General features: G+C 33.1%; 3 protein-coding genes across 3 annotated transcripts; 2 read left to right on the top strand and 1 right to left on the bottom strand.

Annotated features, from left to right (window-relative positions):
• Positions 1-936: 936 nt before the first annotated feature.
• LOC115978625 (histone-lysine N-methyltransferase, H3 lysine-9 specific SUVH5-like) lies at positions 937-5,283 on the top strand. Its single transcript, XM_031100458.1, has 2 exons — positions 937-1,022; positions 3,050-5,283. Exon 2 carries the CDS (start codon positions 3,281-3,283, stop codon positions 5,192-5,194), a length of 1,914 nt encoding a protein of 637 aa, XP_030956318.1. The 5' UTR covers positions 937-1,022; positions 3,050-3,280; the 3' UTR covers positions 5,195-5,283.
• Positions 5,284-20,359: 15,076 nt separating this feature from the next.
• LOC115981079 lies at positions 20,360-21,623 on the top strand. The gene is made up of 3 exons (XM_031103264.1): positions 20,360-20,810; positions 20,917-21,349; positions 21,440-21,623. Exons 1-3 carry the CDS (start codon positions 20,360-20,362, stop codon positions 21,621-21,623), a joined length of 1,068 nt encoding a protein of 355 aa, XP_030959124.1.
• A 1,112-nt stretch (positions 21,624-22,735) lies between these two features.
• Positions 22,736-25,976, bottom strand: LOC115981078 (receptor-like protein 7). Its single transcript, XM_031103263.1, has 2 exons — positions 23,993-25,976; positions 22,736-23,457 (listed from the first exon to the last, which is right to left on the bottom strand). The coding sequence occupies exons 1-2, from the start codon at positions 25,974-25,976 to the stop codon at positions 22,736-22,738; spliced, it is 2,706 nt and encodes a 901-aa protein (XP_030959123.1).
• Between the last annotated feature and the right edge of the window lie 1,834 nt (positions 25,977-27,810).

Genomic DNA, 27,810 nt, shown 5'->3' with positions numbered 1-27,810 from the left:
GGCTAGTGTGTGTATATATATTCCTTTTTTTATGTTACATGAATACAGTTTTTTTATTTTTTTATTTAAAGAGTTAATACTGCTTTATTTATGCCCATTGCTAATGTAATATATTTTTTTTTCATTGATTACTAATGTGAAATAATTTTATACAAAAGGTCTTTATTTTTCTTTTGAATCTTTTTTTTTTTTATATTTAATTTCTAGAGGAATTTAGGTACGTAGTTTTTTTTTTTTTTTTTTTTTTTTTTTTTTTTTTTTTTTTTTTTTTTTTTTACGTGAGATGCACACAATATTTATTTTTAGGTTTTTCTCCTTACCATTTTAATCTTGGCTTTGAAATTTCTGTGAGATATTTACAAAATATCTCTTTGATATACTGATAAGTGATAATAATCTATAGTATCCCTAATAGAACAAAATATATATATATATATATATATTTTGAGAAACAATAAAACATAATATATAGATGTAAAGATTCAAAAGAAAAAAGAAAAGAAAAACCACACCCTTTTAATTCATAATAATATGAATCACAATTCGCTACAATTTCCTACGCAATGTCGGTTCCTTGTTGCCGATTTGGCGAAATGTTATTGGACCTATTTGAGACGTGTAATACAGTGGGACGCGTCAACCAATGTTGTCTACATCCTTATCCTGCACCGCATAACACTAGATAAATACTTCCATAAAAAACCCTCGTTTTTTTTAGTACTTGCGTGGTGTAAAAGAAACGATTATCACGGAGACAGAGCCGGTTTAGGAATAATTTCAATTTTGAAAAAAAATACTGAACTCGTTGGACTTCTAGTCTACAGAGGACTGGGACTAAGGCCTTCCTATATAAAGACACAGTATGCTTAGGTTTTTCACAATATTATGCTTTCAGAAATCAGAGAGTGAGTGCCAAAGAGGAAGAGAGAGAGAGAGAGAGTTGGGCATTATTTCAAAACAAAGGGTGGTGTTCTTTTCTTTACCACATGAGTGCGCACTTGCTTGCTTCATTCTTTTTACAGGTATAGAGTTTGTTTTCTTTATTATATTTTTCTGAAACTTATTTTTTATTCATTCTAAATCTTCTTCTTTTTCTTTGCTAATCGAATACCAGATGAAAATTAATATTGTGGTGGTTGTTATCAGTGCTTTCTCTCTCTCTCTCTTCTTCTTCTTCTTTTTATTTTTTTAATTTATTATTATTATTATTTTTTTTTTTTTTTTTTTTTTTTTTTTTATTTTTTTTTTTTTTTTTTTTTTTTTTTTGCATACAGTTTTTAATCTCTTTAAGATATGTATTTAAATGGTGAATATTTTCTTATTATTCTAGTATTTTCTTTTGAAGGATTTGTTTTACCTTTATTTATTTATTTATTTTGGATGGTGGTGTGCTGATTTGTATTTTTATAGCATTTATGATTTTATTCCTTAACTTTTTGGCCTTTTCAAGGCTATCCAACTAAAAATAGAGTTCTATTATTCGGGGTGTTCATCAAGCAGCAGTATAAATCGCACCAAAACTACTCACAAAATGGCATAACTACATCATAACACAAGTAACAGTGCACTACACCGCACCGCGCATTCTCTCTATATTAATATATTTATTTATTTTTAATATTAAATATATTATTAATAGTATTTAAATAGTCCTATTGTTTTTGTTTTTTGTTTTTAATTTTAAAATTTAAGTATGATATTTTTTCTCATGTTTAGTTGCCAAACTCTTTTTGCTTTTGTTTTTGGTTTTTTAATTTTGTATATGATACCTTTTTTTTCTCATGTTTAGTTGCTTTGGCAATAATTGAAATAAAAACTATTAAAAATTAAATATTTTTTAATTCACTAAAATCAATGTTTAACCATTTAGATGAACAACGTTAGTCTTGTTAATTGGTTAAGATTAGGGATGGCAAAATTTACCTGGCCCGCGGGTACCCGACCCGACCCTAATGGGGCGGGTTTCACCAGACCTATGAAACATTAGGGGTGAGTTTAGGTTTTATTAATTCAAACTATAGCGAGTTCGAGTCGGGTGTGGGTATTATGCATACTCGACCCGACCCGTATAAATTAAAAATACTAAAATACCCAAGTTTATATATACCCCTAACTATATTGAAAACCCTAATCACTTTCACGTTCACTCTCTCAACTTCCACCCTCCCTCAAGCTCTCACTCTCACCCTTTGACCCTCACCCTCATCGACCCACCCTAGTCCCTTATGGGCTCACCCTCACCAACCCACCCTTAGTCCCTCATGGCCTCACCCTCAACGACCAACCCTCAATCCCTTATGGCCTCACTGTTACTCTTTCAGCCCTCCACTACCCTCAAGCTCTCACTTTCACTGACCCAGCCTCAGTTCCTCACGGCCTCACTCTCACTCTCTCAGCCCTACATCTCTACCTTGTTGTAACGCCGTCGATGCCAACTCTCCCTCTATCACTCACGACAACTCACTCTCTCAGTCATGGTTTTGTTCTCCACTTTTTTTTTTTAGGGTTCGTTTCCATATCTAAACCAATTGAATATTTCTATTATTGGGTTCATGTAATATAGTTCTTGTAATAAAATCATCTCCTTTTCATTTACAACTACTGGATTTCAATGAAAAAAGGAAATACTTGGGTTGTTTTATATGTTTTGTTTGTTTGTTTTTATTATTTATTATTATTATTATTTTTTATGATTTTTTGTGATTTGTGATAGCAATGTCTTGATTGGGCCACAGTTTAGGGCCTTTAGATTGGGCCCTGAAGGAGCATGGTGGGGTGGGGCCGTGGGGGCCCGTAGGGGCAGGTATGGGTGTGAAAAAAAAAAAAAAAATTTTAGTTAACAAGGCAGATTCGGGTTACAAGTGGTGGGGCAGGTTCGGGGATAAAGAAATCCGCCCCAAACCTGACTTGTTGTCATTCCTAGTTAAAGATTGAATTAAGTTTGCTAATATATTTATAGATGCTTAATTTTTATTTATAGATTCTTAATTTTCATTTATAATTTTGGGCACTGACATACAGTTTGTCTAATCTATCTCCTTTTAAATAGGTGTTCCTTCACAACTTTTAAAAATCAAACAATAGCTCTTAATGGCTACAAAAGAAGGAGAGTTTGGACTTCCTTCCAACTCTGAGCGCAAAATTGATGCTATTCGAAAGCTGACAAGAGTATCAACAGAGTTTGTAGCTCGATATGTTAAAGATTAAAGACACTCGGAAGTGTTGCTTACTCAAAGAAGTTTAATTTTCCTCATAGTATTCACCAAGAATTTTGAGAGACATGCCTTCATTCTGGGATTTTAGTCTTGGTTGTGGAAAACCAGTTTCTACATCTTCTAAAATTGATGCTATTCAAAACCTGCCAAGAGAGTTAACAGCCAATGTGCCTCATATTGATCGATGTAAAATTAAAGATCGTAATTTGACTGTAAAGACACTTGGAAGTGCTGCCCACTCAAAGAAGTTTAATTTTCCTCAGTCGTCCCAAACTTCCTCAGGAAAGTATTCACCAAGAAGTTTGAGAGAACATTTTAGTCCTGGTTGTGGAAAACCAATTTTTACTTCTTCTAAAATTGGTGTCTTCAATGGAAAGTCTAGTGAAGAATACAAACAATTAATATCTGATGGTAATTGTGGTCGAGATGCTAAAAAAATCCACAGGAATAAAGAACAAGAGGATGTTTGGAGTCCTAAACAGAGTGCTTTCTCCGAGGATTCCAAAGCTAACAAAAGTCGCGAACAAGTGGAGGAGGTTTTGAAGCTGCATAGAAAATCATTTGCGGCTCAACAGAGAGAACAGATGGCGAAGGCAGGAAAAAGAAACTGTACAACTGGGAGAAAAGTAGCAATGAAGCTTGAGATGGAAGGCAAATGCGTTAACAAGAGCAAACGAATAGGACCCGTTCCCGGAGTTGAAATTGGTGATGTGTTTTATTCTGCAGCTGAAATGAATGTCATTGGTCTTCATCATCAGTTTCAAAGTGGTATCGATTTCTTGAAGGGTTTGGATGGAAAATTATATGCCACAAGCATTCTTGATTCCGGTCGATATGACAATGTCATGAAATCCGTTGATTCCTTCACTTATACAGGTCAAGGTGGAAATCCAGGGGTTGGATGTACGGTACCAAAAGATCAGAAACTCACACGTGGAAATCTTGCTTTGAAGAATAGTTTAGAAGCTGGAAAACCTGTAAGGGTAATTCGTGGTTTCAAACAGTCTTCAGAATCTTTATACATCTACTGTGGCTTGTACCTCGTGAAGGATTATTGGCAAAAAAGAGGGAAATTTGGTAAGCTTGTCTTCAGGTTTTCCTTCGAAAGGATTCTAGGACAACCAAAGCTTACCTTGGAAGAATTGAGCAAATTGAGAAAGTCTAAAGCTCAGAAGAATATTTCTTGCGTGAATGATATTTCACAGGGAAAAAAGAAGATTCCCTCTCGTGCAGTGAATGCAAATATTTCTTGTGTGAATGATATTTCACAAGGAAAAGAGAAGCTTCCCATTCGTGTAGTGAATGCAGAAGATGATGAGAGACCTCCATTTTTCCATTACATAGCCAATATTATTTATCCAAAGTTCTACAAATTGTTCACACCAATTGGTTGTGATTGCATAGATGGATGCTTGGATTCAAACAAATGTTTTTGTGCCATGAGAAATGGAGGGGAAATATCATATGATAGCAAAGGACGTATTGTTAAAAAGAAGTCCCTTGTTTATGAGTGTGGTCCTTCATGTAAGTGCTCTTCCTCTTGCATGAATAGAGTGAGCCAACTTGATGGCCGTTTCAAACTAGAGATTTTCAAGACTGAATTGAAGGGATGGGGTGTTAGAACACTATCTTATATTCCTTCAGGAAGTTTTATATGCGAGTACATTGGAGAAATCCTTCATGATGAGGAAGCCAAACGAAGAATCAATAGAGATAACTATCAAAACGGAATCCCTTGGCGTTCACAATCAATTTCAGTTGATGGGGACTACATTATCGACGCAACACAATCTGGGAATGTGGGAAGATTTATCAATCATAGTAGTTCTCCTAACCTTTTTGCTCAAAACGTCCTGTACGATCATGATGACAAGAGATTTCCACACATAATGCTCTTTGCTTCAAAGGACATACCTGCTTCTCGAGAATTAACTTATGATCATCACAAGGAGAGGAAGACATGTGAAAGGATAAATTGAATGCTCATTTTGAAGAGAAAGACGCTACTCACGACCGACAGACTTTCATATACATAGATCATTCTCTTGTAATATTTATTTCCTTAGGTTAGGAGATTCAGGTATTTTAATTTTTGTTATCTTAGATTTAGGTATTTGTATTTGGTTTGATTTTCTTTAATTTAGGTATTTGGATAATTGGTTTTGATTAATGTTGAACCCGTGCAAAATCGAAGATATCTGCTTCATCTTCAACTCTCTCTCAACCTCTCCATCTTTTCCCTGAAAAACACAAAGCACGAACTGACCTCTGACCTCTAGGTTATTAGTGTTATATACCATAATTTTATTGGTCTTTATTTGTTTAGGTTGATTGAAATAAATAAAATTTACTGGTAATATGTTATTATGCTATAAATTGTTGTTAATTTTAGTTTTTGCAATAGGATTAAAGGTATGGTATACGTTTAATTTGGATTTCTTAGCTTTTTTTCTTAGCCTTTCTGAGATTTTTTACCCCAGCTTCATTGATTTCTGTTTTGTATTCTAGAGTTGATTAAATTGTAATTTTAGCTGTGTTTCTCTTTGTATCTGTAATTGATTGAGTTTGGGTTTGGAACTCTATAACTGAGTTTAGTACTGTGTTTTGACGATAATCAATTTGATTTTTTTTTGTATGGAAACTGAGCTATGGGTTTGAATTTGTTTAGTGGTAGTCTATGGTTGGTCTGCATTTATGCTTGCTTTCAATCAATTTAATGTTAGAATTATGACTTAGGATTTGATCTGCTTTTGTTTACTTCAAATTAATTTAGAATTAGTTCACTTTGATGAAAAGAACTATTGAGGTTTTAAAGATTAGGTTATGCTTGAAATAGCTGGTCTTCTTTCACTCTCAATGGAATATATATATATATATATATATATATATATTTTTTTTTTTTTATAGATGACCCCAACAATCTAGCTTTATGGATTTCCCTTTGTTTCTTTTGATGTTTCCAATTCGAGTCTAAAATTCATTGTTCCATGAGAATTAGTAATTGGAGAATATCCTATTCCATGAAGCAGAGTGCTTCTAAGTGGACTTACTTTCTTAGCCACCTATGTGTCAGTACTTGGTATTTTCTAAAGCACTTTGTGTTCTGCTACTCTCATTATAAATATGATTACGCTAATGGAATTCTTTGTCATAATAGTTGCTCCACTTCTTTTCACTCCTTAACAAAAACACCATTATACATATACTCGGGAATTTTCTTTTGTGAATGTGTTATTGATTTGAGTAGGTAGTTTTGGGTCAATTTACTATTTTTTGCAAAATGTTTTTGAGTATATATTGATAAAATTTTCTGTATTGAGCTTTATTTTCTCTTCTGTATCATAAATTGAAAGATGTATCTTGGAATTAAGTGGTGTGATACGTTATAACCCGTATTAGAATGTGGGGCTTTGTTGTCTTGGGCTATCCCAAAGATGGAACTCTGTGAATTGCATTTGCAACAGATGGTGAAGTCAGTTGTTTTGTAATTCTAGAGGGATTTATTCAGCTTTTTATGTGACAGTTATTGGTTTCTGTAACTTCAACAGCTTACTGTTGGCTTATTATTTTAATATGTGCTGTTTTAGTTGTGTTTCTTTTGTATCTGTAATTGAGTTTGTGCACACGCTTAGATAAGTCTTACATTTGGAACTTTGTAACTGAGTTTAGTAGTGTGTTTTGACGATAATATTTTTTGAAGTGAGTTACATCTTCAATATTTTAAATAGATATTAAAATGGTGATAATCAATTTGAATTTTTGTGTGTGGAAATTGAGCTATGGGTTTGAATTTGTTTAGTGGAAACTAAGCGAGGTGGAGTTATCAACTTGCTTTCATCACACAACATTCTTGATAATCTTAGCAAAATTGGTGTGGAGTACGTTGAGGTTAGTTTTTCAGTGTTGTTTAGTTTTTCAAAATTGAATATTGTATTGCTCAACAACATTATTTTTGTCTTCAAACACATGAACATATGGACATGCAAGGTATGATGCAGCTGACACATTGATTAGATAAGATACATTATTAGATAAGATACATTCAAATACTTGCAAGGTTGCAAGACTATAACTGAAAGTAACTGTATAAAACAAAATGGAATTCTTAAATCAACTAGAGGATTTAGTTTAGGCTTTTGCTTTTAATATCTGGGTTCCTTTGCCTCTATAAATTATTGGTCACTATGGAAAAAATGAGTTAAAGTTAGCTAACAGCAGCAACTATGGTGATGCAGGTGATTGTTTTTTCATTGGATAGAATCATTAAAATTTTTATGCTAATCTATTTAATTCTTGAAGAAAATAACATATATAGGAAGAGTTCTCATTTTTTTTTATTTTTTTATTTTTTTATGAGGGTAAGCTGCATGCTCTCACAATCAAATTGTTTGATGATATGAAGGAGATTAAAAAAGAAAAATTTGCACTACCCTGCACTGTTTCAATAAAATCTGCATTACACTGCATTGTTTCAAACTTTCTGCACAACACTATTTCTCTTCTATTAATGTTTCTTGGTTGAAAATTGGATTCTTACTGTTTTGCAAGTAGGGATTTAGCATTTTGATATCTGGCTTACTTGGTAATTCAACTACAAGACGAGGAAAGTCAGATATTTACTAGTCTTTCCTTTATTCTGTATTGTTTATTGCATATTTATTGGTAATATGTTTGTAGAAAGAATTTGAAATTGGAATATGATTGCATATTTAAGTTTCTTGGTTATCTCAAACTTGGTTTTATGTTTGGTTTAATTGTTTCATCTCAAGATTTCTATTGTTTTAATTACTTCTATGTACAATTTGTATTTTATCAAATAGTCATGTTTTTTATTTTATTATTTTATTTTTTTATTATTCTAAAGTTAGTATGTGAATGCTATATTTTTCTTCAATTAAGAAGAAAAATACAACTAAATGACTATAATCTCAAGTATGGATGGGAATTCTACTCCGTCAAGAAACGTTTTGACTCTTTCAAAGAAATTGACAAAGCAATTCAGCTTGATAAAATGGCAGAAATACGTATTCTTTAATTTAGCAAAATCACAAAGATGATATTTAAGATGTATATGTTGTAATACATTCCTCAACCTGTTCTATTGCTAGGCTTACATCAATGATACTTCAAATGAATGTAGCAACAACTTATCAACTGAAGAAGATGGTGATTGTACAAAATTTCAAAAACTTGATGTTCAAAGCAATGTGCAACTCACACCAACATCTGTACTCAAGGAAAACAAAAGGGCATATTCAGGGACTACTACAAAGCAACAAAGGAAGAAGATACAAAAAACACTTTAAAGTTGTCTTTCAATCTCTAAGATTTTCTATGCACAATTTGGTTTTAATGGATTTGTGATTTTGGTACTAAAGACATAGTGGAACAAAGGAAATTTTTTTGCTTTTATGCACAATTTGGTTTTAAATTGAAACAGAATCGAATTAAACTATTTTATTTAGTTATTTGAGGATACAACTTTACTTCAACGTTTTTTAAATATAATGAATACATTGAATATTTAGTGGAAGTCATGAAATAAATGAAATTGAAAAATAAAAAAAGCCATAGCAAAAATACATGGTATTGGGACTTATGTTCAAATTAAAAACTGTTGGAAGGAGCTTCAGCTTAAAACTATGATTTATGTGTCATCTTTTGGGACAATAATGATATTTCATGTCCTATTATGGATATAATTTTTATTTATTGTTAATTAAAAAATTAGTAGCATTCCTGTGCGATGTTCTTTTGTAATACTTATTAAACCAAATGTAAAAGTACATTATGATTATTGTAATATATTACTTCATAATATTTGTATTTATCTCATTTTTAATATTACTTCATAATATTACATGTTTCATCCTATATCAGAGTCAATTTAGCTTTCAATAATTGAAATTAGAGAGATGTTTAAATCTGAACATGTTAACATTTGATTTAAAACTATCTTGTGCATTGCACGAGTTTGTGACTAGTTGGTATCAAAGTATAGTTCTTATCCTAGTTTGGTAGCAATTTTAGTTACGAAACTCACAAAGGATTCCTTACAAGAGACAAATTCCTTTAGTTTTAATGCACCTAGCAAGTACTAGGTAGAGTGCAATAAGCACTCACACTATTAGAGATTGTTCAGAATCATAGGCGTGGAAATAATAGAGATAACTATCACAAATATATAACTACCAACCTATTGGTAAGTTAGTTTCCTCTTGAACCAGTCATAATGATTTTGGATTTGATAAAAGAATTTCACCTTTTAATCCTTGTATTATAAGGAAGATTATCTTAAGTGGTCACTTGATATATAGGATTTATTTGACTATATGGATATTTCTAATGAGAGAAAAGTTACACTTATTTTGTTTAAACTTAGTCGGTATCCTTAAGTTGGTGGGAACGAATACAATTTCTAGAATTCGACGAGGTAAAGATAAAATTCATTCATAGTCGAGGATGAAAAATATGCTTGCTATTGAATACTATCCTTTGGGTTGTGATGTAATATTGTCATTTATAAAGCAAGATTATTGGCCAACAAATTCATACTTTAATTATTTTGATGAGCTCTATTTTAATGAAGATCCCATTATAGAATAAGATCTTAATTCAAAATGTACGGCACAAGGGTCCCCAGGCCCACTTGGGCCACAAACTTCAATCAAACGGTGTGGCCCATGGTTCCAACCCCTTTGTCCAAAGTCGGGCCCTAAGCCTGTTAAGGCCATGGGCTCGAGATCTGTGCCACTATGTTTGACCCAAGGCCCGTTGGGCATGAGATCTTGAACTGTGCACTTCATGGTTCACAGCCAGAGACTTGCCCGACCAGCATTTACCAAGTTATTGTTTTCATTTGTCAAGGATACCACCTTCTTTGAGATCCATGGTGTGGTTGATATGAAGAGAACATGCTATAAGGAAGTAGATAATTGTAACATTCATTCATGCATAATCTGCAGAAAGAAACAACTACAAGTTTACAGCATAAAGGCAAGTTAAATGATTTGTAATATAAATGCACAGACCCATAAGATAGTTGGAAAGGACTGGATAATCTACCAATGGTTTCTTTGCTATATTACATGGAGAATCATGCTATGATTAAGTACTTTTAATGATCTTTTTGTGCAAGGATAATTTGTAATTAAAAATATATATGTGCAACATGGCAGTATGACATAAATGTTTTGGTTTACAAACTCATCAAGTTTAAATGTTGAGGTGCTTCAATTCTGGGGGTAGTAGCTCAAGATGAAATGCAGTCTTATGTTAAAGCTTGGACATACAAATTTAATTTGAATGATCCTTTAATGGCAGAAGCAGTGGTCATTAAAGGATCGCTGTAATCAAAGGGTTGGAGCATATGGTTTATTGTGAGGGACTATGGCATTATTATGAATCCAATGGATGAATATTTTTAATAAAGGAGTTTAAACAGATACTTTGATAGGTGCAATCTCTCTCTCTCTCTCTCTCCAACCGAGTTGTAATGAAGTTGAAAAAGATAGAAGTTGTTAACATGCATATTCTTTTGAAAACCTTTGAGAATACAATGTATTTAAACAGATATTTCAAAGTATATTTCCTATGCATCGCATAGGTTAGCGACTAGTTTTTATTAAAAATGAAAAATTTTAAGAATTTCACTGTGAAAATGGTAAAAATAAATTTTATTTTATGCAAGATCGTCACCAAATATAATTTTAATTGAAAATACTAAGCTTTTTTTTTTTTTTGGTTGGGTGTGTGTATATATATAACTTATCAAATAAAAAAGTGTATATATATAATAAAAAAACGTGTGTGTGGGGGTTGTCTTGATAAATATATTAGTGTCGAAACTTAGCCCCCAAAAAAAAATTCCTACCTCTACCCTACCTACATTTACAGAGCTTAAACCGTTTCCAAGGCCATACTAGAGGAGCTAAATTGCTAGGGCTCATGGTGTATTGTTTTTGTATTAACGTCACAGCAAAACAGAGGACTACATTGCCTTGGGCTTCAAACTTCTTTGTTGCTACACAACATATGCTTAATTACCTAAAAACACAAAATACAACTTACAACAATTATTGAAAATTTAGTTCAATGAATCAATCTAGTGGTACCCTTTGCTAGGTGACCAGACTAGGTCATTAGTCATGTTTTGCAAATTTAATTAGCATATTTATGTTAAAAATGATCCCATTGTTTTGCATAAAAATTTGATATAACTGACAAAGTTTGTATCCTACCATATCTAGTTGGTTCATTATCTCGAGGTTCAATCTTGCTCTCTCTATAAAATAATCTATATACATCTAAATCTTCCTCGTCTAGGTCTAGGGTCTGTTTGGATAGAACTTATTTGGCTGAAACTGAAAACTTAAAACTGAAAACACTGTAGCAAAATAATTTTTAAATGTGTGAATAGTACCGTGGGACCCATTTTTAATGAAAAAGTTGATAAAAAGTGTAATTTGTGGGTTCGTGAACAGTGCATATGTGCACTGTTCACTGCAGAAAGTCAACAATTGCGGTTACTGTTCATTGAACAGTAACCGCAATACTCCAAATGAAAACACGTGAAAAAAAAAAAAAAAAAAAAAAAAAAAAAAACAGAAACGCAACGCAACGCAACAAGTCCAACCCAAACACACACCTAGTAGAAAACCATTTTTTCAGTACTTAGTGACGAAGAAGTGATGGAATTTTTCGCCTCAACACAGCTTCAGCTACTGCTTCATTTGTTTACTTATTAAGCTTAACTTAATCACCCATTAATTGCCACACATTCAAGACAATTCTACCACTAACATGAACACCATTGGCATGAGTTCAACCCCATTCATCCTCAATAATAGCATCTTCTAGTATGATAGGATCAGTATTTGACTGTTCAAAAATTCCTTCCTCAGGAATTTCTAACTCTCCAGCTACTATCTTGGTTTCAAATGGTGTCCTAGATATGTTATTGAGTTAACCTATTCCGAGATGTGAAGCTCTTTTTGCCAAAAAACCAAGAGAATCACCCTGAATATCCCAACCCATTATAATATCTGGGTCAGATGAGCAGACAATCTTCATAAATTGACTACATAAGTACTTCTCAGAGAAAACCAACATCTTGCAGCCACATATTCCATCTAGAGTCCTGTAAATATATGAAGATTATGAAAAGCGATTAAAAATAGTGATCTTCCATAAAAAGAAAATAATGAAGGCATAAAAAAATGTTTATGGCAAAGGCCATGAAGTAGTCCAAACCAACTATAACATTCCAGGAGGCAGCAACATACCTAGTCATGTGCAAAACACAACATTTAAATAGGTCATTCCATTTTTATGTTGTAAAATGTTATGATATAAGGAAAAATGTGTAAAAATATCCCACCAAAATTTAACTAACAAGGTAATTTCCAGATGATCTAATTGGTCAAAATAAATAAAAACACAAAGCAACCAACTAGTAAAAATCACAAGCATACACACACAGTACGATGAATGTTATATGAGGAACATTCAAGCAGGGTGAGTAATACATTAGAAAGTAACATTAGCTGTATGGGTTCTCCTTGTTCTTATTTATTGTTCACTTTTCCCCACCTTTTACAAATAGTTAATACTTTTACTAGGCCAAAGAAAAAAGAATTGAAAAGAGAGGAAGGAAAATAGATCTTCATCAAAAGGAATAGGAGGGAAGATACCAAACAGAAGATGTTTTATTCTTTTCCAATAATTCTGTCCATTGCAATTAAACATGAAGACAACAACACCCATCCAACTTTTACCAAAATTTAAGGAAAATTTTTATTTTTTTCAAGGTCATGAGTCTGGGTATTACCCCTTAATGGCCATGTGACATTCACATGGTCAACTCCCATTCTCAATTTGACTTGAGGGTAACAAAATAAAAGTCGCTATTTGCACCAGAATCGGTTTATGGGTAAAAGTGACTAAAAAATTAGTTAAGTGGACTTTACTTCAATTGTATTTAATTTTTAATTGATAAATTGTTATAAACTCATGATCTCACCCTTTACCCATCATACGTGAGAAGGGAATGCCATTGAGCTGGAGTTTACTAGCACTAGTGAAAGTTCAAAGGCCATAAATAAATGCATTTTTATTAAAAGATTTAATTATTTCATTCTCTTACATTTACATTTCCAGCACAAAATGAAGCAGAGAACATATGAGTTGATTTTTCACTTTCAGATCCATCAACAATTGCCCACATTACAAAAAATTTAGAACATCAAGTCACACTCACCACAAAACAAGCAGTGGAAGAAAAAATTACATAAAATCCCGATTTGATTATCATCAACCATACCTCTTAAGAGCTTCAGTTTTACTACCCAAAAGCACCTAAACTTCAAGAATGGAATCTGTATCATTTTGACATTGATGGCATCAAATCAAGGAACTAGTCTGAGATCTCCTCTGGATTCTGCTTGAACCAATTCCCATTATAAGATTGTAAGAGACAATTTATAGGCAGATCATTTGATCCAAATGTAATGACAAGCAGAAATAAAGTTCTAATTATGTGGTTCTAGAAAGAAACAAAAGTGAGAGGAAATTATTCTTAATCATAAGAATGAACACTATTCTTCTTCTACAATATAAGTCTCAGTATACCAAGACATACCACAATGGGTTCATAATCCAATACATTTCCCAAGGAAAGAGAAAGACCATGAATATCACAATTTTATTATAAATATTTATTGTACAGCAATATAGAAGAGTATTTTGAATAATCATGAAAAACTTTAAGCATGCAAACCCATGGGAATGTTCTAAAAAAAAACAACCAGGGGATTTAGGTTTGAGATAACATATATTTTGAAAATAATTTAGAAAAGCACATCTAGTTTTGCAAAAATGTCAAACATAAAAAAGTAGTCTGATACCTACTTAACAATGTCAATTGTTGTCCACCACCAATGCTTGCAGGGTCCTGAAATCTGAGACATCAGAGCATGATTTTTCTTTTCCAATACCTCCTCCACCCTTCATTATCGCTGTCACCCCATCACCAAATGCACACTTTTCCGTTTTAAGGTTTTTGGGGTTTTCATGATACAAATGCTCCAAAATAGGCTTCACACGAGATCCAGAACTAGATTTGGGCATATCCTTGTTGGAATCATTAGCTTGTGTCTTCTCATAAATCATAATCATCAAGCAAAGAACTCTGTGAATCAATCAAACTTCTAGTTGAACTAGCAAAGTGTCACAGAATAGATAAGAAGTTTCTCATTTGCAAATGTAAATGTATTTCTTCCCACAAAAGAACATGGGTAGCTTGCAAACATTCACCCTAAAGTTACAATATCTTCCTAAATTTTAGAATTGAGCAAGCAACCCTCTAATCTCACTCAAACTTCGGAAAGCGCCTTACCATTCCAATTATCATTGAATTAAAAGAAAATTAATGAACCTAAAGGAGAAACAAAGCTTAAGGGTGAAGAGATCTTTGGTTGTATCTTCTTCTTTTATTTACCCCCAGGGGGGTTGCGCATTTGTACAATAATTTGCTCCTACTTTGATGGAAATTAGAACAAAAACTGGCTATTTGGAATTTTAAGTGATGTCAAGATGTTGGTTGCTCAGCTCTAGACTTTATGAGGGACATATGAAACTCAGAAGATAGTTTAGAAATCATATAAATCACACAAATAATACTACCATTCAAAAGCTATGGCTTCACTGACACTGCATTGTTCCCTCGAGAAGCATCTGAAAATCCAAAACCAAAAGGTTAACACATTCGAAATTTAAAAAAATAAATAATAGGAAGCTAATACATTTAATTCAAGTCTTAAACAGATAAATTTTTTTTTTTAAAAAAAATCTACTAGTTCTAGATAACCTTTGTCATCACAGGATAGCCATCTATATACAAGTGATAATACTAGTGTTAAGAGGTACAAGTAAGAGCCACCATTTTGACAGTGAGTAAGGTTGCCCATGATAAATTAATCGGAATCAGAGCCACTGATTCTAGTATGACTGTCCATAACTTTCGCTTCTCTGGACAGTCCTCCTCAAAGAAAGGGAGAATATCATCAAAAATTGTCCCTAACAAGAAAAAGATATAAGTTGGTCAGACATATTATAAAACTTGCACTACAAGATGAGATCAATCACCACCAACACAATACCCCCCACCCCCCCCAAAAAAAAATAAAAAAGTAGAAGTGACCAGTAAGAAATTGTTTTGGAGAAATTGCATGCAATCAAGAAACAAAAAGTTTAACTTGATAATCCATCAAAATTATCCCCCTTCGGATTAAAGATGGTAAGTGTAAATGAAGCATTTTTAGATACGCCATCTATCCAGTCTGTAATGGGGGTTTCTTGCAAAAGGTCATGCTGATTAATTTTGTAAATTATCCTTGAGTGTTGACGACTACGGATTTTGAACTGCCAAGCCCAGACAGAACAAAATCCTTTACTAGTTTTCTACCAACACAATTCTGATTTTGCAGATCCATTGAGTCAGTTTTGGCATTTGTGCTTGCAAGATTCTTAAAAGATTTATCATGTACCCACCCCAAAGATGGTTCATCTTTATGGCCACTTCCATACATGGAACAATCTGCACCAAACACTTCACATTCAACCATACCTGTTTGCAAACAGCTTGAAGCAACATCTATTTGCTAAAATCTCTCAATAGCCATGGGAGTTATACCAAAGTCAGATTTTTTAACATTATAAATTTGAGAATGGCCCATGAATGCTTTAGATACTGTAGTCATGGGCTTACAAATCCATGGTCTTGTATGCACTTGAGGACCTTTTGTGGTGGAATCCATAGGTTCGGTGATGGCTCCTATTCTAATCTTATCACCAACTTTTTCATGAGAAACAGAACAGCCTTCCTTCAACCTACTAGCCCGTGTCTAGAAGTCACAGCTATACAAAAGAGGCAGTTTTTCATACAAGGAAGAATCCAAATGTGCTACTTTAACCTTATAAGCCTCATGGAAATTTGTTTGCTGGCCTGCAAGAGATTTCTTCAAATTGAAGGACCGAATATAGAACATAGGTATCTCCACTTTTCATAGAACTATCTGCACAATTCTCCTACCTCATTACTAGCCAAAAAACTTGTACCTATAGGATCTTTAGTTTCAAGAACACATGCATCGGATATAAAAAATAAAATAAAAAGCCCACATGCATCAATTATGTGGAGACCAACAGCCTCCAACTCGTTCTTCTCCTTTTGCATCATGGAAAATGGAAATGAACTTCATTTAGATTGCTTTATTTTGTGCTTAATGGTGAGCCTAGCACCAAAATCTTGGGATGACTAGAACTCTGAATACCCTTCAAATTCATTCTTCATTTCTGATTTGGATGAATTTCCTGTTGATCCAGCACAAGGAATTGAGAATAGATCATCCACGGAGCCATCTACTTGTGGAATCATTCTCTCTAATGAACAAATAGAAGAATGGTTCTGATTAGAGCAATGAGAAGCTCTCTCCTTCAGGCCCTCAAAGTCAATCAAGTCATCAATTGAATCAAGAATGTCTTGACACTCCTTCTGAGACTTGCTCTCATGGTCCATATTAGCATTCTCCAGCTTATTATCAATGGTTGTTGCAAGCAATAAAGGACTCAGAGCAGTCTCATGAATAAGTTCATCATCGGAATTTATATCTAAATATCTCAGTCCAAGAGAGAGAGAGATAGAAAGCGAGAGAGAGAGGGGTTCATGAAAACACTTAAAAGAAACCAAAAGGCATTGAAGACAATATTGCAGCTTCCATTTCCAATACCATAAAATAGAGAAGGACCCCATCATGTCACATGGTCAAAAGAAAAGTTAGCTTAAAAGTGAAAAGTCCCAACATCCAAGAAGATAAACATGTAACCTCATGAGGTATTACCTTTGGATCTAATGTTTCAGTAATTGCTGATGACCGCATTTCATCAATTGACAATGGTTTAATACTTGTATCCCTCCCTTCAGTGAGTATTGGACCATCTTCTTCACATATTGAAACTTGTGGTGACAAAGATCCAATTATTTCTTTTTCTTTAGCATTCTTCAAAGGTTCTCCTAACATGTCCAAGTCCAACCAAATTTCCCTCATCAGCTGGTGATGTCATTGACTGCTTTAACTTTACATTTTTCTCAAATGGAGTCAAAGTCAAAGAGTTTTCTGCTTCACCACACAATTCAATAAGTTTGTTCTCAAATTCAAGACCTAGTGATAGAGTTTTAAGAAAATCCTGTGAAGGTGGTTTGCCAAGATTAGGAGGCATTATCACCTCTTGCATCCCAGTCCTTTCATGCCCCTAGAACACCAAGGAGAAATTCATCAAATGACTGAACAATATAAAATGTCAACAGACTCTTAAAAAGCAAAAAATGGATATGACTAAAACAGACCTCCCGCATTGGTACAAGTGACTGAACCCTTTTCACTTCTGAATGGGTTTGTGAGAGGGATGAATAATTTTTAAACTGTTGGCTATGAAAGTCTGCAAAACCCAAAAGATCAATTCCCACATTAACCTATAAAGAGAATCTTAAAAAACTTACGTCACATATGCAAAGTCAAACAAACCGTCCATGGAAGCATCCTCCTCAAGTTCAAAGACACTTTGAGGTTTTATGCAATAAATATCCTCATGTGAGGAAGCCTCAAATTCACTAGGAAATTGCCATATCCAACCAACTGGAATTGTCGACGATATCCAAATTGGTGAACTTAAAGATGCATCACAACTTGCAACTTGGGTCTACCTGATGGTAAATTCACATATCATTGATGGTTATCACATAATTATGAGCATTAAACAAATATTTACGACCATCCCAAAAGCATTTGGCACAGAAAAGAGAGGAAAGGATAACCTGGAAATCAGTAGGCATGCAAGTCAACTTATCCATATGCTATTTATGCGGACTAATATGATCGGATTTCCTTGGTGAGAAAGTGTTTGGTACTGGATGACAGAACTTTATCTTTGATAAATGCACCCAATTTCCTGCTAACTCTACTCTACTCCATTTAAACTAGCCATAACAGTAAAAGTCAGTATAATCTTAAAAACAAAAAGGTAAAAATACAATTAAATTAAATTTTGTAATATAAGTCCTTTAATGTTCTCATTTTAGTCCTATTATCCATTGTAGTTTGAAAAACGCCGATAACTCTTAAAATGACACCATTTCACATTTTTAACATTAGACAATGACTTACAACAACATTGTTTTAGAAAAATTAATAGTGGTTTTCATTTCACAATGGACAGAAGAACTAAAATGACAGTTTTGTAAAAGTTGAGAAACTAAAATGACAAAATTTCAACTTGGCAATTGTATCTTTGCCCAAAAAAATTGTATATTAATAATATATATTTAGCACCTACAATAAAATCAAAATCAATATATCATATTCTAAGAAGCCAAAATTGTGAAATGAGTTTCAATTCCTTTTCTAAATTCTATTCCTAATATTAAAGATTTAAAAATTACCCAAGGATAGTAGAGTACCTTGGAAGGTGCTATAAGAGATATCAAGGCCATGGATCAGCAGGGCCACAAAGTGGTTGATGGTGATGATCCATATAATCACACACATAGATACAATTATTACAATCATAGTTGTCAATATCATACGATACGCAATACGTATCGTACGATACGTATCGTATCATTTGAAAAAAGTGTTGTATCGTTGATACGTATCGTAAGTGCATATGAATCGGATGATACAGTTGTATGTATCGTACGTATCGGTTGTATCGGATGATACATAAACAATAGGCTTAAATAGGCTTTTTTAACCAAAATTTCAGCCCAAATTTAGCCCAAAACGTTTTTCCATTTTTTTAAAAGCAAGTTGGGCTGTTTTGGTATTTTGGCCCAATACAAAAGCCTTCTTAATTTTTTTTTTTTTTTTTTTTAGCCCTAAAAAAATTAAACCACAATTAAATATATTTACCCACCACATAGCCACACCACTCAGTATTCACCCACACGTTTTTTCCTTTGTATCTCAATTCTCAAGCTCTCAACTTTCCCAAAACCCCTTTGGCTTCCTCTCTATTTGTTTTCATCTTTTTAACTTTTAGATCATCAAGTTTCAGGAGATCTCTCATCAAGGGACCACAAGCTCCAAAGGACCACAATCTTGTCTTTTTCTTCTATTCCTTTTCCTAACCCAAAAGTCCCACACTCTCACATGCTACTAGAGCAAGACAACAACAACAACAAGTGCTGCCTCATGTTGGGTCCACTGTGTGTGTAAGGTTAGTTTTTCTTTTTCTTAATAAAATTTTTTGATTAATTCTTTATACTGAAAAATTATTGTAATTATTTATTGTTATTAACATATTATATTAGTTAATTTAGTTTAATATAACCGAGTGGCTTATAAAAATTAGTTTAGTATAACTGAATATGTATCAATGTATGTATATGAGTGTTTATATATAAATATATATATATATATATATAAATATATATATATATATATATATATTTATATTTATATATGTATTTTGTAATGTTAATATTAATGCTGTGAATTTGTGATAGTGTAACTATGACTGTGATGCTTAATTTGTGTACATAAAAATTGTTGATTGACTTTAAATTCATGTGTTCATATTTGCTTTTAGGTATATAAAAAAAAGGGTGATAGGAGGAAAAGAAATAAGGAGAAAGATCCATCTTGGGATCATTGTCTACGTATCAATGATGATAAGACAAGTAGGCTTAAGCTTAAATGTAATTATTGCTTAAATGAATATTGGGGTGAAGTCATAAGAATGAAAAACCATTTAGCACATACACATAAGGATGTTAAACCATGCTTGAAGGTGCCCGAAGATGTTAAAAATTATTTTGCCAAACTTTTGGAAAACATTAAAAAAAAAATGAGCAACTTGATGATGAGTTTGATGTTGAATGTCTTCAAGAAGATGAATTACAAAAGATTGGTGGTGATAATGCAAAAAAGGGAACCATGGATGCATACTTAAAAGGGAAATCAAATTCTAAACAAGTGACTTTACCTTCCTTGGTGAAAGATCGTACTGCAACTTGTTTGGCTATTTGTAGATTTTTTTATGCTCATGCTATACCTTTTCATTTAGTTAAGAGCCCTTTGTTTAAAAAAATGATGGATTCAGTTGCTAATTATGGCAAGGGATTGAAACTCCCTACTTATCATGAAACAAGGGTGACTTTCTTGAAAAAAGAGGTAGAAAATATGCACTTCACATTGGATAAGTATAAAAATGAGTGGAAAAAAACAGGTTGCACTTTAATGTTAGATGGATGGACGGATAATAGAGAGAGGTCTATCACAAACTTCCTTGTCAATAGTCCAAAGGGAACAGTTTTTCTTAAATCTATTGACACCTCTGATATTTCCAAGAATGCTGAAAATTTATTTCAATTGCTTGATTCTTTGGTGCAAGAAATTGGAGAGGAGAATGTGGTACAAGTAGTGACAGATAGTGCTTCAGCTTATGTTTCAACTGGTGAAAAATTAATGGAAAAAAGACTTAAGATCTTTTGGAATCCTTGTGCTGCCCACTGCATTGATTTGATGCTTCATGACATTGGTGATTTGCCTGTGCATGCAAATACTATAAAAAAAAGCAAAGAAGATCACTATTTTTATTTACCGTCATATTTGGGTGCTTGATTTGATGAGAAAATATACAAAAGGGAGGGAATTGGCAAGACAAGGTGTCATAAGATTTGCCACTGCCTACTTAACTTTGAAGAATATATATCAACAAAAGATTGGATTAAGGTCTATGTTTGCATCTGAGGAATGGGCTAAGAGTCCCTATGCAAAGAAAAGTGATGGCATTAATGTCCAATTAATTGTCTTGAGTGATCCAAAGTTTTGGCCTGCTATTAAATTTTGCTTGAAATGTGTGATCCCATTAGTAAAAGTTTTAAGGCTTGTAGATGGTGATGCAAAACCAGCAATGGGCTACATATATGAAGCTATGGATAGAGCAAAAGAGCAAATCCGGAAAAATTTTAATGATATGCAAAGGAGATATAGACCTATATTGAGAATTATTGAAACTAGATGGGAGCTTCAACTTCATAGGCCTTTACATGTAGCAGCTTATTTTCTCAATCCTAAGTAAGTTCATTATTTGAATTGTTATATATTTTAATCTTTATCTTTACATTTTGTATGCCTATTTATTTATAAGATATAAAACTGTGATAGGTTTCATTATGATCCCAACTTCGTTGCAAATGAAGAAGTGAGAGTTGGACTTTATGAAGTGATTGAAAGGATGTGTCCTACAACTTTAGAGAGGTGTAGGATTGATCTACAATTGGAGAAATTTGATAAAGCTGAGGGTTTGTTTGGAAAAGAAATGACTATACTTACAAGAGCAAAGAAGTAGCCAGGTATGTGCTATTGTTATTATCATTATCATCTTAATGTAGCTTTTGTGGTGGGAAAGTTATGGAATACATTGCAAAGAGCTTCAAAACTTAGCTATACGTGTCTTAAGCCTAACTTGTAGTGCAACGGGATGTGAAAGAAATTGGAGTACTTTTGATCATGTACACACTAAAAAAAGAAATCATCTCGAGCAACAAAGAGTGAATGCTTTGGTGTTTGTAAACTATAATATTAATTCGGAGTTGAGACAAATAAAGAGAGAAGAGAATGGTGACTCATATGATCCAATTTGTCTATCGGATATGGAATCTGATGATGAATGGATTACCGAAAAGGAAGAACCTTGCTTGCCAGAAGATACTTCATGGATGGACATTCATGAATGCTTTGAAGTTAATGAGGAAGGATGTAGTAGAAAAAGAAAGAGAGGTATAAATTTATAGCAAATTGAAATTTTCTTTTCTATATTATGAATAAAATGCTAATTTTGACAATATATATTTTTTGTTATTATTTTTATAGGTCCAAGAAATTTGAATGCCAAAAAGAAAAGTAAAGAAAAAGTTATTGAAGTTGAAGAACCAGAAGAGATAGTGGATGTTGGAGATGATGAAGAAGACGTACAAGAAGATGCCAATGATGTAATGATTTTGCAAGATGATGAAGATGATAACTTCATTGACTTGGACTATGGAGATGATTTTGATTAGGCAGTAATGAATATGATTAGGAAAAAAAATATTTTGACTAATATAATATGTAGTGACTTTGAACTCTAATAAATTTGGATATGGATATTTTTATCTTTTGGATATGGATGTTAAAAATATATTTCCATTTGGTTTATTTGGTTAGCTTAGTCAAATACTTTAACATAAGTGATAATTAAAGTAGTCATTATTTGCATATGTTTCAATTTTATAATAAATATATGTATATGTATAATGTTTTATAAATTTTATATAGTGTTTGTATATCTTACGATACACGATACGATACGATACACGATACATAAAAATGAAAAAACGATTCATGATACGATTCACGATTTGACAACTATGATTACAATCACTATAAATCTACAGTAGCTGGCTTTACTTGCCTTCATCTTCAACTACGTATGTGCACTCCAAAATTTCTCACAAACCAAACTGTCCTTCTTGAGGTGTAGAAATACCCAATAACTATTCCAAATATCAATCCACAAGCATATCCTATCACAACCACTTTCCAATCAAATCCTTCTACTATTGATGATTCTTGTCTTGTTTTATAAGTTGGTGTCTCATTGTTTCCACATTTCTTTGACAGCGGAGAGCCACACAATCCCAAGTTTCCCTTAAAAGAGGAATTTTCAAACGTCAAAAATTGTCCACCTTGTGGAATTGGACCAAAAAGTTGATTTTGAGATAAGTTTAAATATTCAAGAAATGTGAGACTTATTAGCTTTTGAGGAATTTCACCTGAGAGCTTGTTTTGAGAAAGATCCAAAGATTCAAGTGCGGTTAGGTTCCCTAATGATGAAAGGACATGGTCCATGAAGCTATTGCTCGATAAATTGAGTACAATTAGTCCCTTTAGGTTTCCCACACTATTTGGAATTTCTCCATCAAATCTATTTGATTGACTTCCCATGTATTCTGGTTGTGCTTCATCTTTGGTAGGAACCATTTGCATTGCATTCCAAGTTCTAAAGTATTCTGAAGGTAGCCTACCAGAGAAATTGTTGTGAGAGAGGTCAATGACATGTAACTTGGAAAAGCCAAACCTGGCATAAGGATTCCATATAGGGCCATGGAATCGATTTGCATGCAAGACAAGAATCCGTAATTCTGGCAAAGATTGTAACCAAAAGGGGAATGCATCATTCATGTTGTTATTTCCAAGATTTAGAAACTCTAGCATTCGACATTGCACTAAGGATCGTGGAATCTTCCCCTGTATTTGGACTAAAGTCCAATGTCATCAACATACATCCTTTTATGAATGTTTTAGGCATGCTTCCTTGAAAGCAATTGTTCCTCATATTCAATACTAAAAGAAAGCTGCTGAAGTGACCTAAACATTAAGGAATGTGACCATTCAACTGGTTGTTAGATATATCAAGGACTTGGAGGGAATTCACGTTGCAAATCATTCGAGGGATTTTTCAGGTTAGATTATTCTTTAAGGCAAAAAAATATGATGTAGACAATGGGGGAATTGGGAGTGACCCTTGCAACATGTTGGAACGTAAATCTAAATAGACAATGAATTTCCAAGGAAGAACTTTTAGCGGTTGTTCAAAACCGCTGAGAAGGTTAAAAGAAAGATTCAGGTATTGTAGAGTCCCTTTTCCAACATTACAAAACCATTTGGGTATTTTACCTTCAATTTTGTTGTTGGAAAGGTCTAATCTATCCAATTCATTTTGGGCTTTTTGGAAATCAAGGAATTCAAGCAAATTGCAAGAAGACAACAACAAATATGAAAATTTGTTGTGGGTTGAATTGATATTTCCTTTTGAAACCAACAAATTGTTACCTGAAAGATCTAGAAATTGAAGCTCTTTAACCTGGAAGAATATGTTTAACTCCATCTTGTCCTTTAGGTTGATCGAAGAAAGATATAGCCATTGCAGCTTAGTGAAATTGGCAATTGACCTTGGAACTAGTCCATCCAATTTGTTTCCCCTCAATATTAGGGAATTTAATTGTGATGAAGAGATATTTTGAAATTGGAGAGGGCCAGAAAGCTGATTTTGATCTAGATATAGTTCAGATAATGAAGGCATTGTATACAAAACCAAGGGGATAGCCCCTGTGAGTGAGTTTTGTGACAAGTCAAGGTAAGACAAATTAGTAAGTCTACTTATTTCTGATGGGATTGACCCTTTCAATTGATTTCCTGATATATCTATAGTAGTAAGTTTGGAAATATTTGTTAGTGAAACTGGGAACCTGCCTTCAAAATTGTTATATGAAATGGGTAATTCTTCTAGTTGTGTAAGATTTCCTAGTGAAGATGGTACTTTCCCAGAGAAAAGGTTATTGCGAAGAACTAGAGAAGTGAGTTTTGCAAGATTTCCTAATGTGGATGGAAGCTGACCATGAAAATTGTTTTCCTGGAGAGAAAGAAAAGTAAGTTGTGATAGGTTCCCAATAGAAGGGGGAATTTCCCTTGAAAATTCACTTGAATCAAGTTCCAAATAATTCAAGGAGTTGAGATTACTGATTGAATCGGGTAGTTTCCCAAAAAAATTTGTTTTGAGAAGATATAAAGCATTCAAGGACTCAAGCTTTCCGATTGAACTGGGTAATTCTCCAAGAAAATTTGCCCTAGAAAGATCCAAATGACTCAAGGATTTAAGGTTGCCGATTGAATTGGGAAATTCCCCATAAAAATTTTTCCCAAAAAGATCCAAATGGCTCAAGGATTCAAAGTTGCCAATTGAATTGGGCAATTCCCCAAAAAAATTTGCCCTAGAAAGATCCAAATGGCTCAAGAATTCAAGGTTGCTAATTGAATTGGGCAATTCCCCATAAAAATTCGTTGAGGAAAGATCCAATTGCTTTAGGGAACTACCAGATCGAAAATTGGGAAGAAAACCAGTGAGATTGTTGTTACCTGACACATCAATGGCTTGTATCTTGGGAAGTAGGAAAATATCTAAGGGAAATTCGCCAAGCAAATTACAGACAGACAGAGAAAGAGAAGTCAGGGAAGACAAATTTGCGAGGGATTGAGGTAGTGACAATGAGATGTTCACTTCATCCAGATGAAGTTCTCTCAAATATGTCATGTTGTGGACGAGTGCTTCCAGATCATCTCTTTCGAGCTTCAAATATGTTTCATAATAATTGAAAGAGAGATCAAGTGAAAACAAATTGGAGAGGCATGAAATTTCCGACGGGATTTGGCCATGTAAGAAGGAACGAGAGAGATTAAGATGGGTCAACCATGCAAGATGGCCAAACTCAGATGGGATTGTGGTGGAGGAAGAGAAGTCGTTGAGGGCAAGGCTGAGTTTCCGAAGGTGACGCAGTCTGAAGAGGGTGCTGTTAGAGTTGAGAGGCCCAGAAAGCCAGCTGTTGCTGAGGTCTAAGCCAATGATGTGGCCGTTGTGTGCATCGCATGTGACCCCATCCCAGCTGGAACAACAATCACTATCTGCCTTCCAAGACTTCATCTTTGGATTAGAAACACCATAGTAATCATCATCAAATTCTTTCCTCAGTTGCAGCAAAGTAGAGCTCTGCTCTGGGAGGCAACGATGTTGAGAGGAAGTATTAGAAGTGGTTTGAGATTGTGAAATGAAGAACAAACAAAAGGCAATAAGGAATAAGGGCAGGTATTGATTCATTTTCCACATGTTTTTAGCAGAGGAAGTAAATGGAAAATTGGGTGGCTTAAGTATCATGAGCAGATAAAGAACTAATGATACGTGAGGATATTTATACACACACAACCATTTGAAAGGACTAAGGTAATTGGATATTTATATTATTATTTGTGGTTTAAATCGAATTGGATTTCAAGGGCTTTAAATATATTGATTTGAAAGGTTTAAAATAATTGAATCTTTGAGTCATCAGTATTGACTGGAATTGCTTTCCATACACGGTTGTGATAACATATTAAAAAGTTCTTTATATTTAGAAGGCTTTTGATTAAAAAGTTCCTTTATGAAACCATAAAAATATGAGGAGGACAATCCTTTTTATAAAAAGAAAAACGAATTCCCTCTAACATTTAATATTTAGTCGATTTTTTTAAACTAAATTCCTTCCTTTGTGTTACATTCTAGTCACTAAATTATAATTTTAAACTAATAAATTTTTATTTTTAAAAATTCTTCTATCTATATAGCCTTTTGATCTCGATTTTTGCTTGTTAGCTTCTTGCAATCCGACTATGATTTTAAATTATAATGCTACATAAACAAACAAACAAAAAAACAAACAAAAATTTCTTTCAATGGCCAGATCGACTTTGTAATTTGCTTATAGTTCTCTTACTGAAATAAAATTATATCTTTTATCTCAAAAAAAAAAAAAAAAAAAAAAAAATCTTTCAATGGCATTCCAAATCAATGCCCATGATTTCATGTGCAACCACATCTTAGAATGGTTATTCTACCAAATAAGAAAAATTAAAGGAACTGTACATCATACTAAGATTTTGATGTGTGAGACACGGGATAAATATCAAAGAGTCTGTAAAATAAGAAAATATAGAACACGTCATGAATCATGATAGCTAGATTCTATTGACTCGACTAGCTTTTCTTCTATGTTTAAAATACTGACAAACAAATATTATAAATCTATAAAGGATAATGTTAACAGGGCTCTTTAGGGAAATTGTTAATAAACTATATAAAAAAAGTTTTGACAAAATTTTTATTAAAAATATAAAAAACTATCAATAAAATTAATTGGGCAAAGTGTAACTTACCTACTTATGATTTGATTGTAATTTAAGTTGCTTACCTATGGTTTGAAATTTGATATTTTATCCAGCTGAGATTTGATCGAAATTGAAGTTGCCTACATGCGGTTTGAAATTCCATGACACAAGTGTTTTATTGGATTTTATTTTATTTTATTTGACCTTGTATTTTTATGTTTTTTGTGTTTTTGGACTAGAGAAACATAAAAGTGGAGTAAAATTATATGTTTAGCTCTGTTTTTAACAAATATGGATTATGGAAATCTAACGGAGTTAACCTCATGTGGATAAAGTGGAAAATTTCATGTATAATTACATAATTTGTTGTGTCTATATATGTTGATTTGAACCTCATCTTTCACTTCTCTCACCTTATACCTAAATAATAATAATAATAATAATAATAATTAAAAATAATGTACTCTGAAAAATAAAAAAGAACCAAGAACATTGTAGTTTAGCTACAACCTTCTGTCCTTCTCCCCTCAAAAGAAAAGAAGAATAAGAAGAGAGGTTTATTTGTAGCATATTTTTGAGTGATAAACATTAACAAATGTTACTAGTATTAATAAGTATTCTCGGTGTAATGAACCTAAGCATTACAAATGCCAAATAAATATTTTCTCAAAAGGCTTAAGAATTGTTGTTTTTATTTAAAAGTAATTTTAGCGGTGGCATTTTTTGATTGTTGAGGTGGCAAAATATCCTATCAAAAAAATCTTTCCTCATAACTCAACAAATTTAGTAATTGAAGG

The sequence above is a fragment of the Quercus lobata genome, chromosome 3, assembly GCF_001633185.2.
Source record: "Quercus lobata isolate SW786 chromosome 3, ValleyOak3.0 Primary Assembly, whole genome shotgun sequence".
In the NCBI taxonomy this organism is placed as follows: Eukaryota; Viridiplantae; Streptophyta; class Magnoliopsida; order Fagales; family Fagaceae; genus Quercus; species Quercus lobata.
The sequence above is the reverse complement of the archived record's forward strand: the minus strand, read 5'-3'. Positions and strand labels throughout refer to the sequence as shown.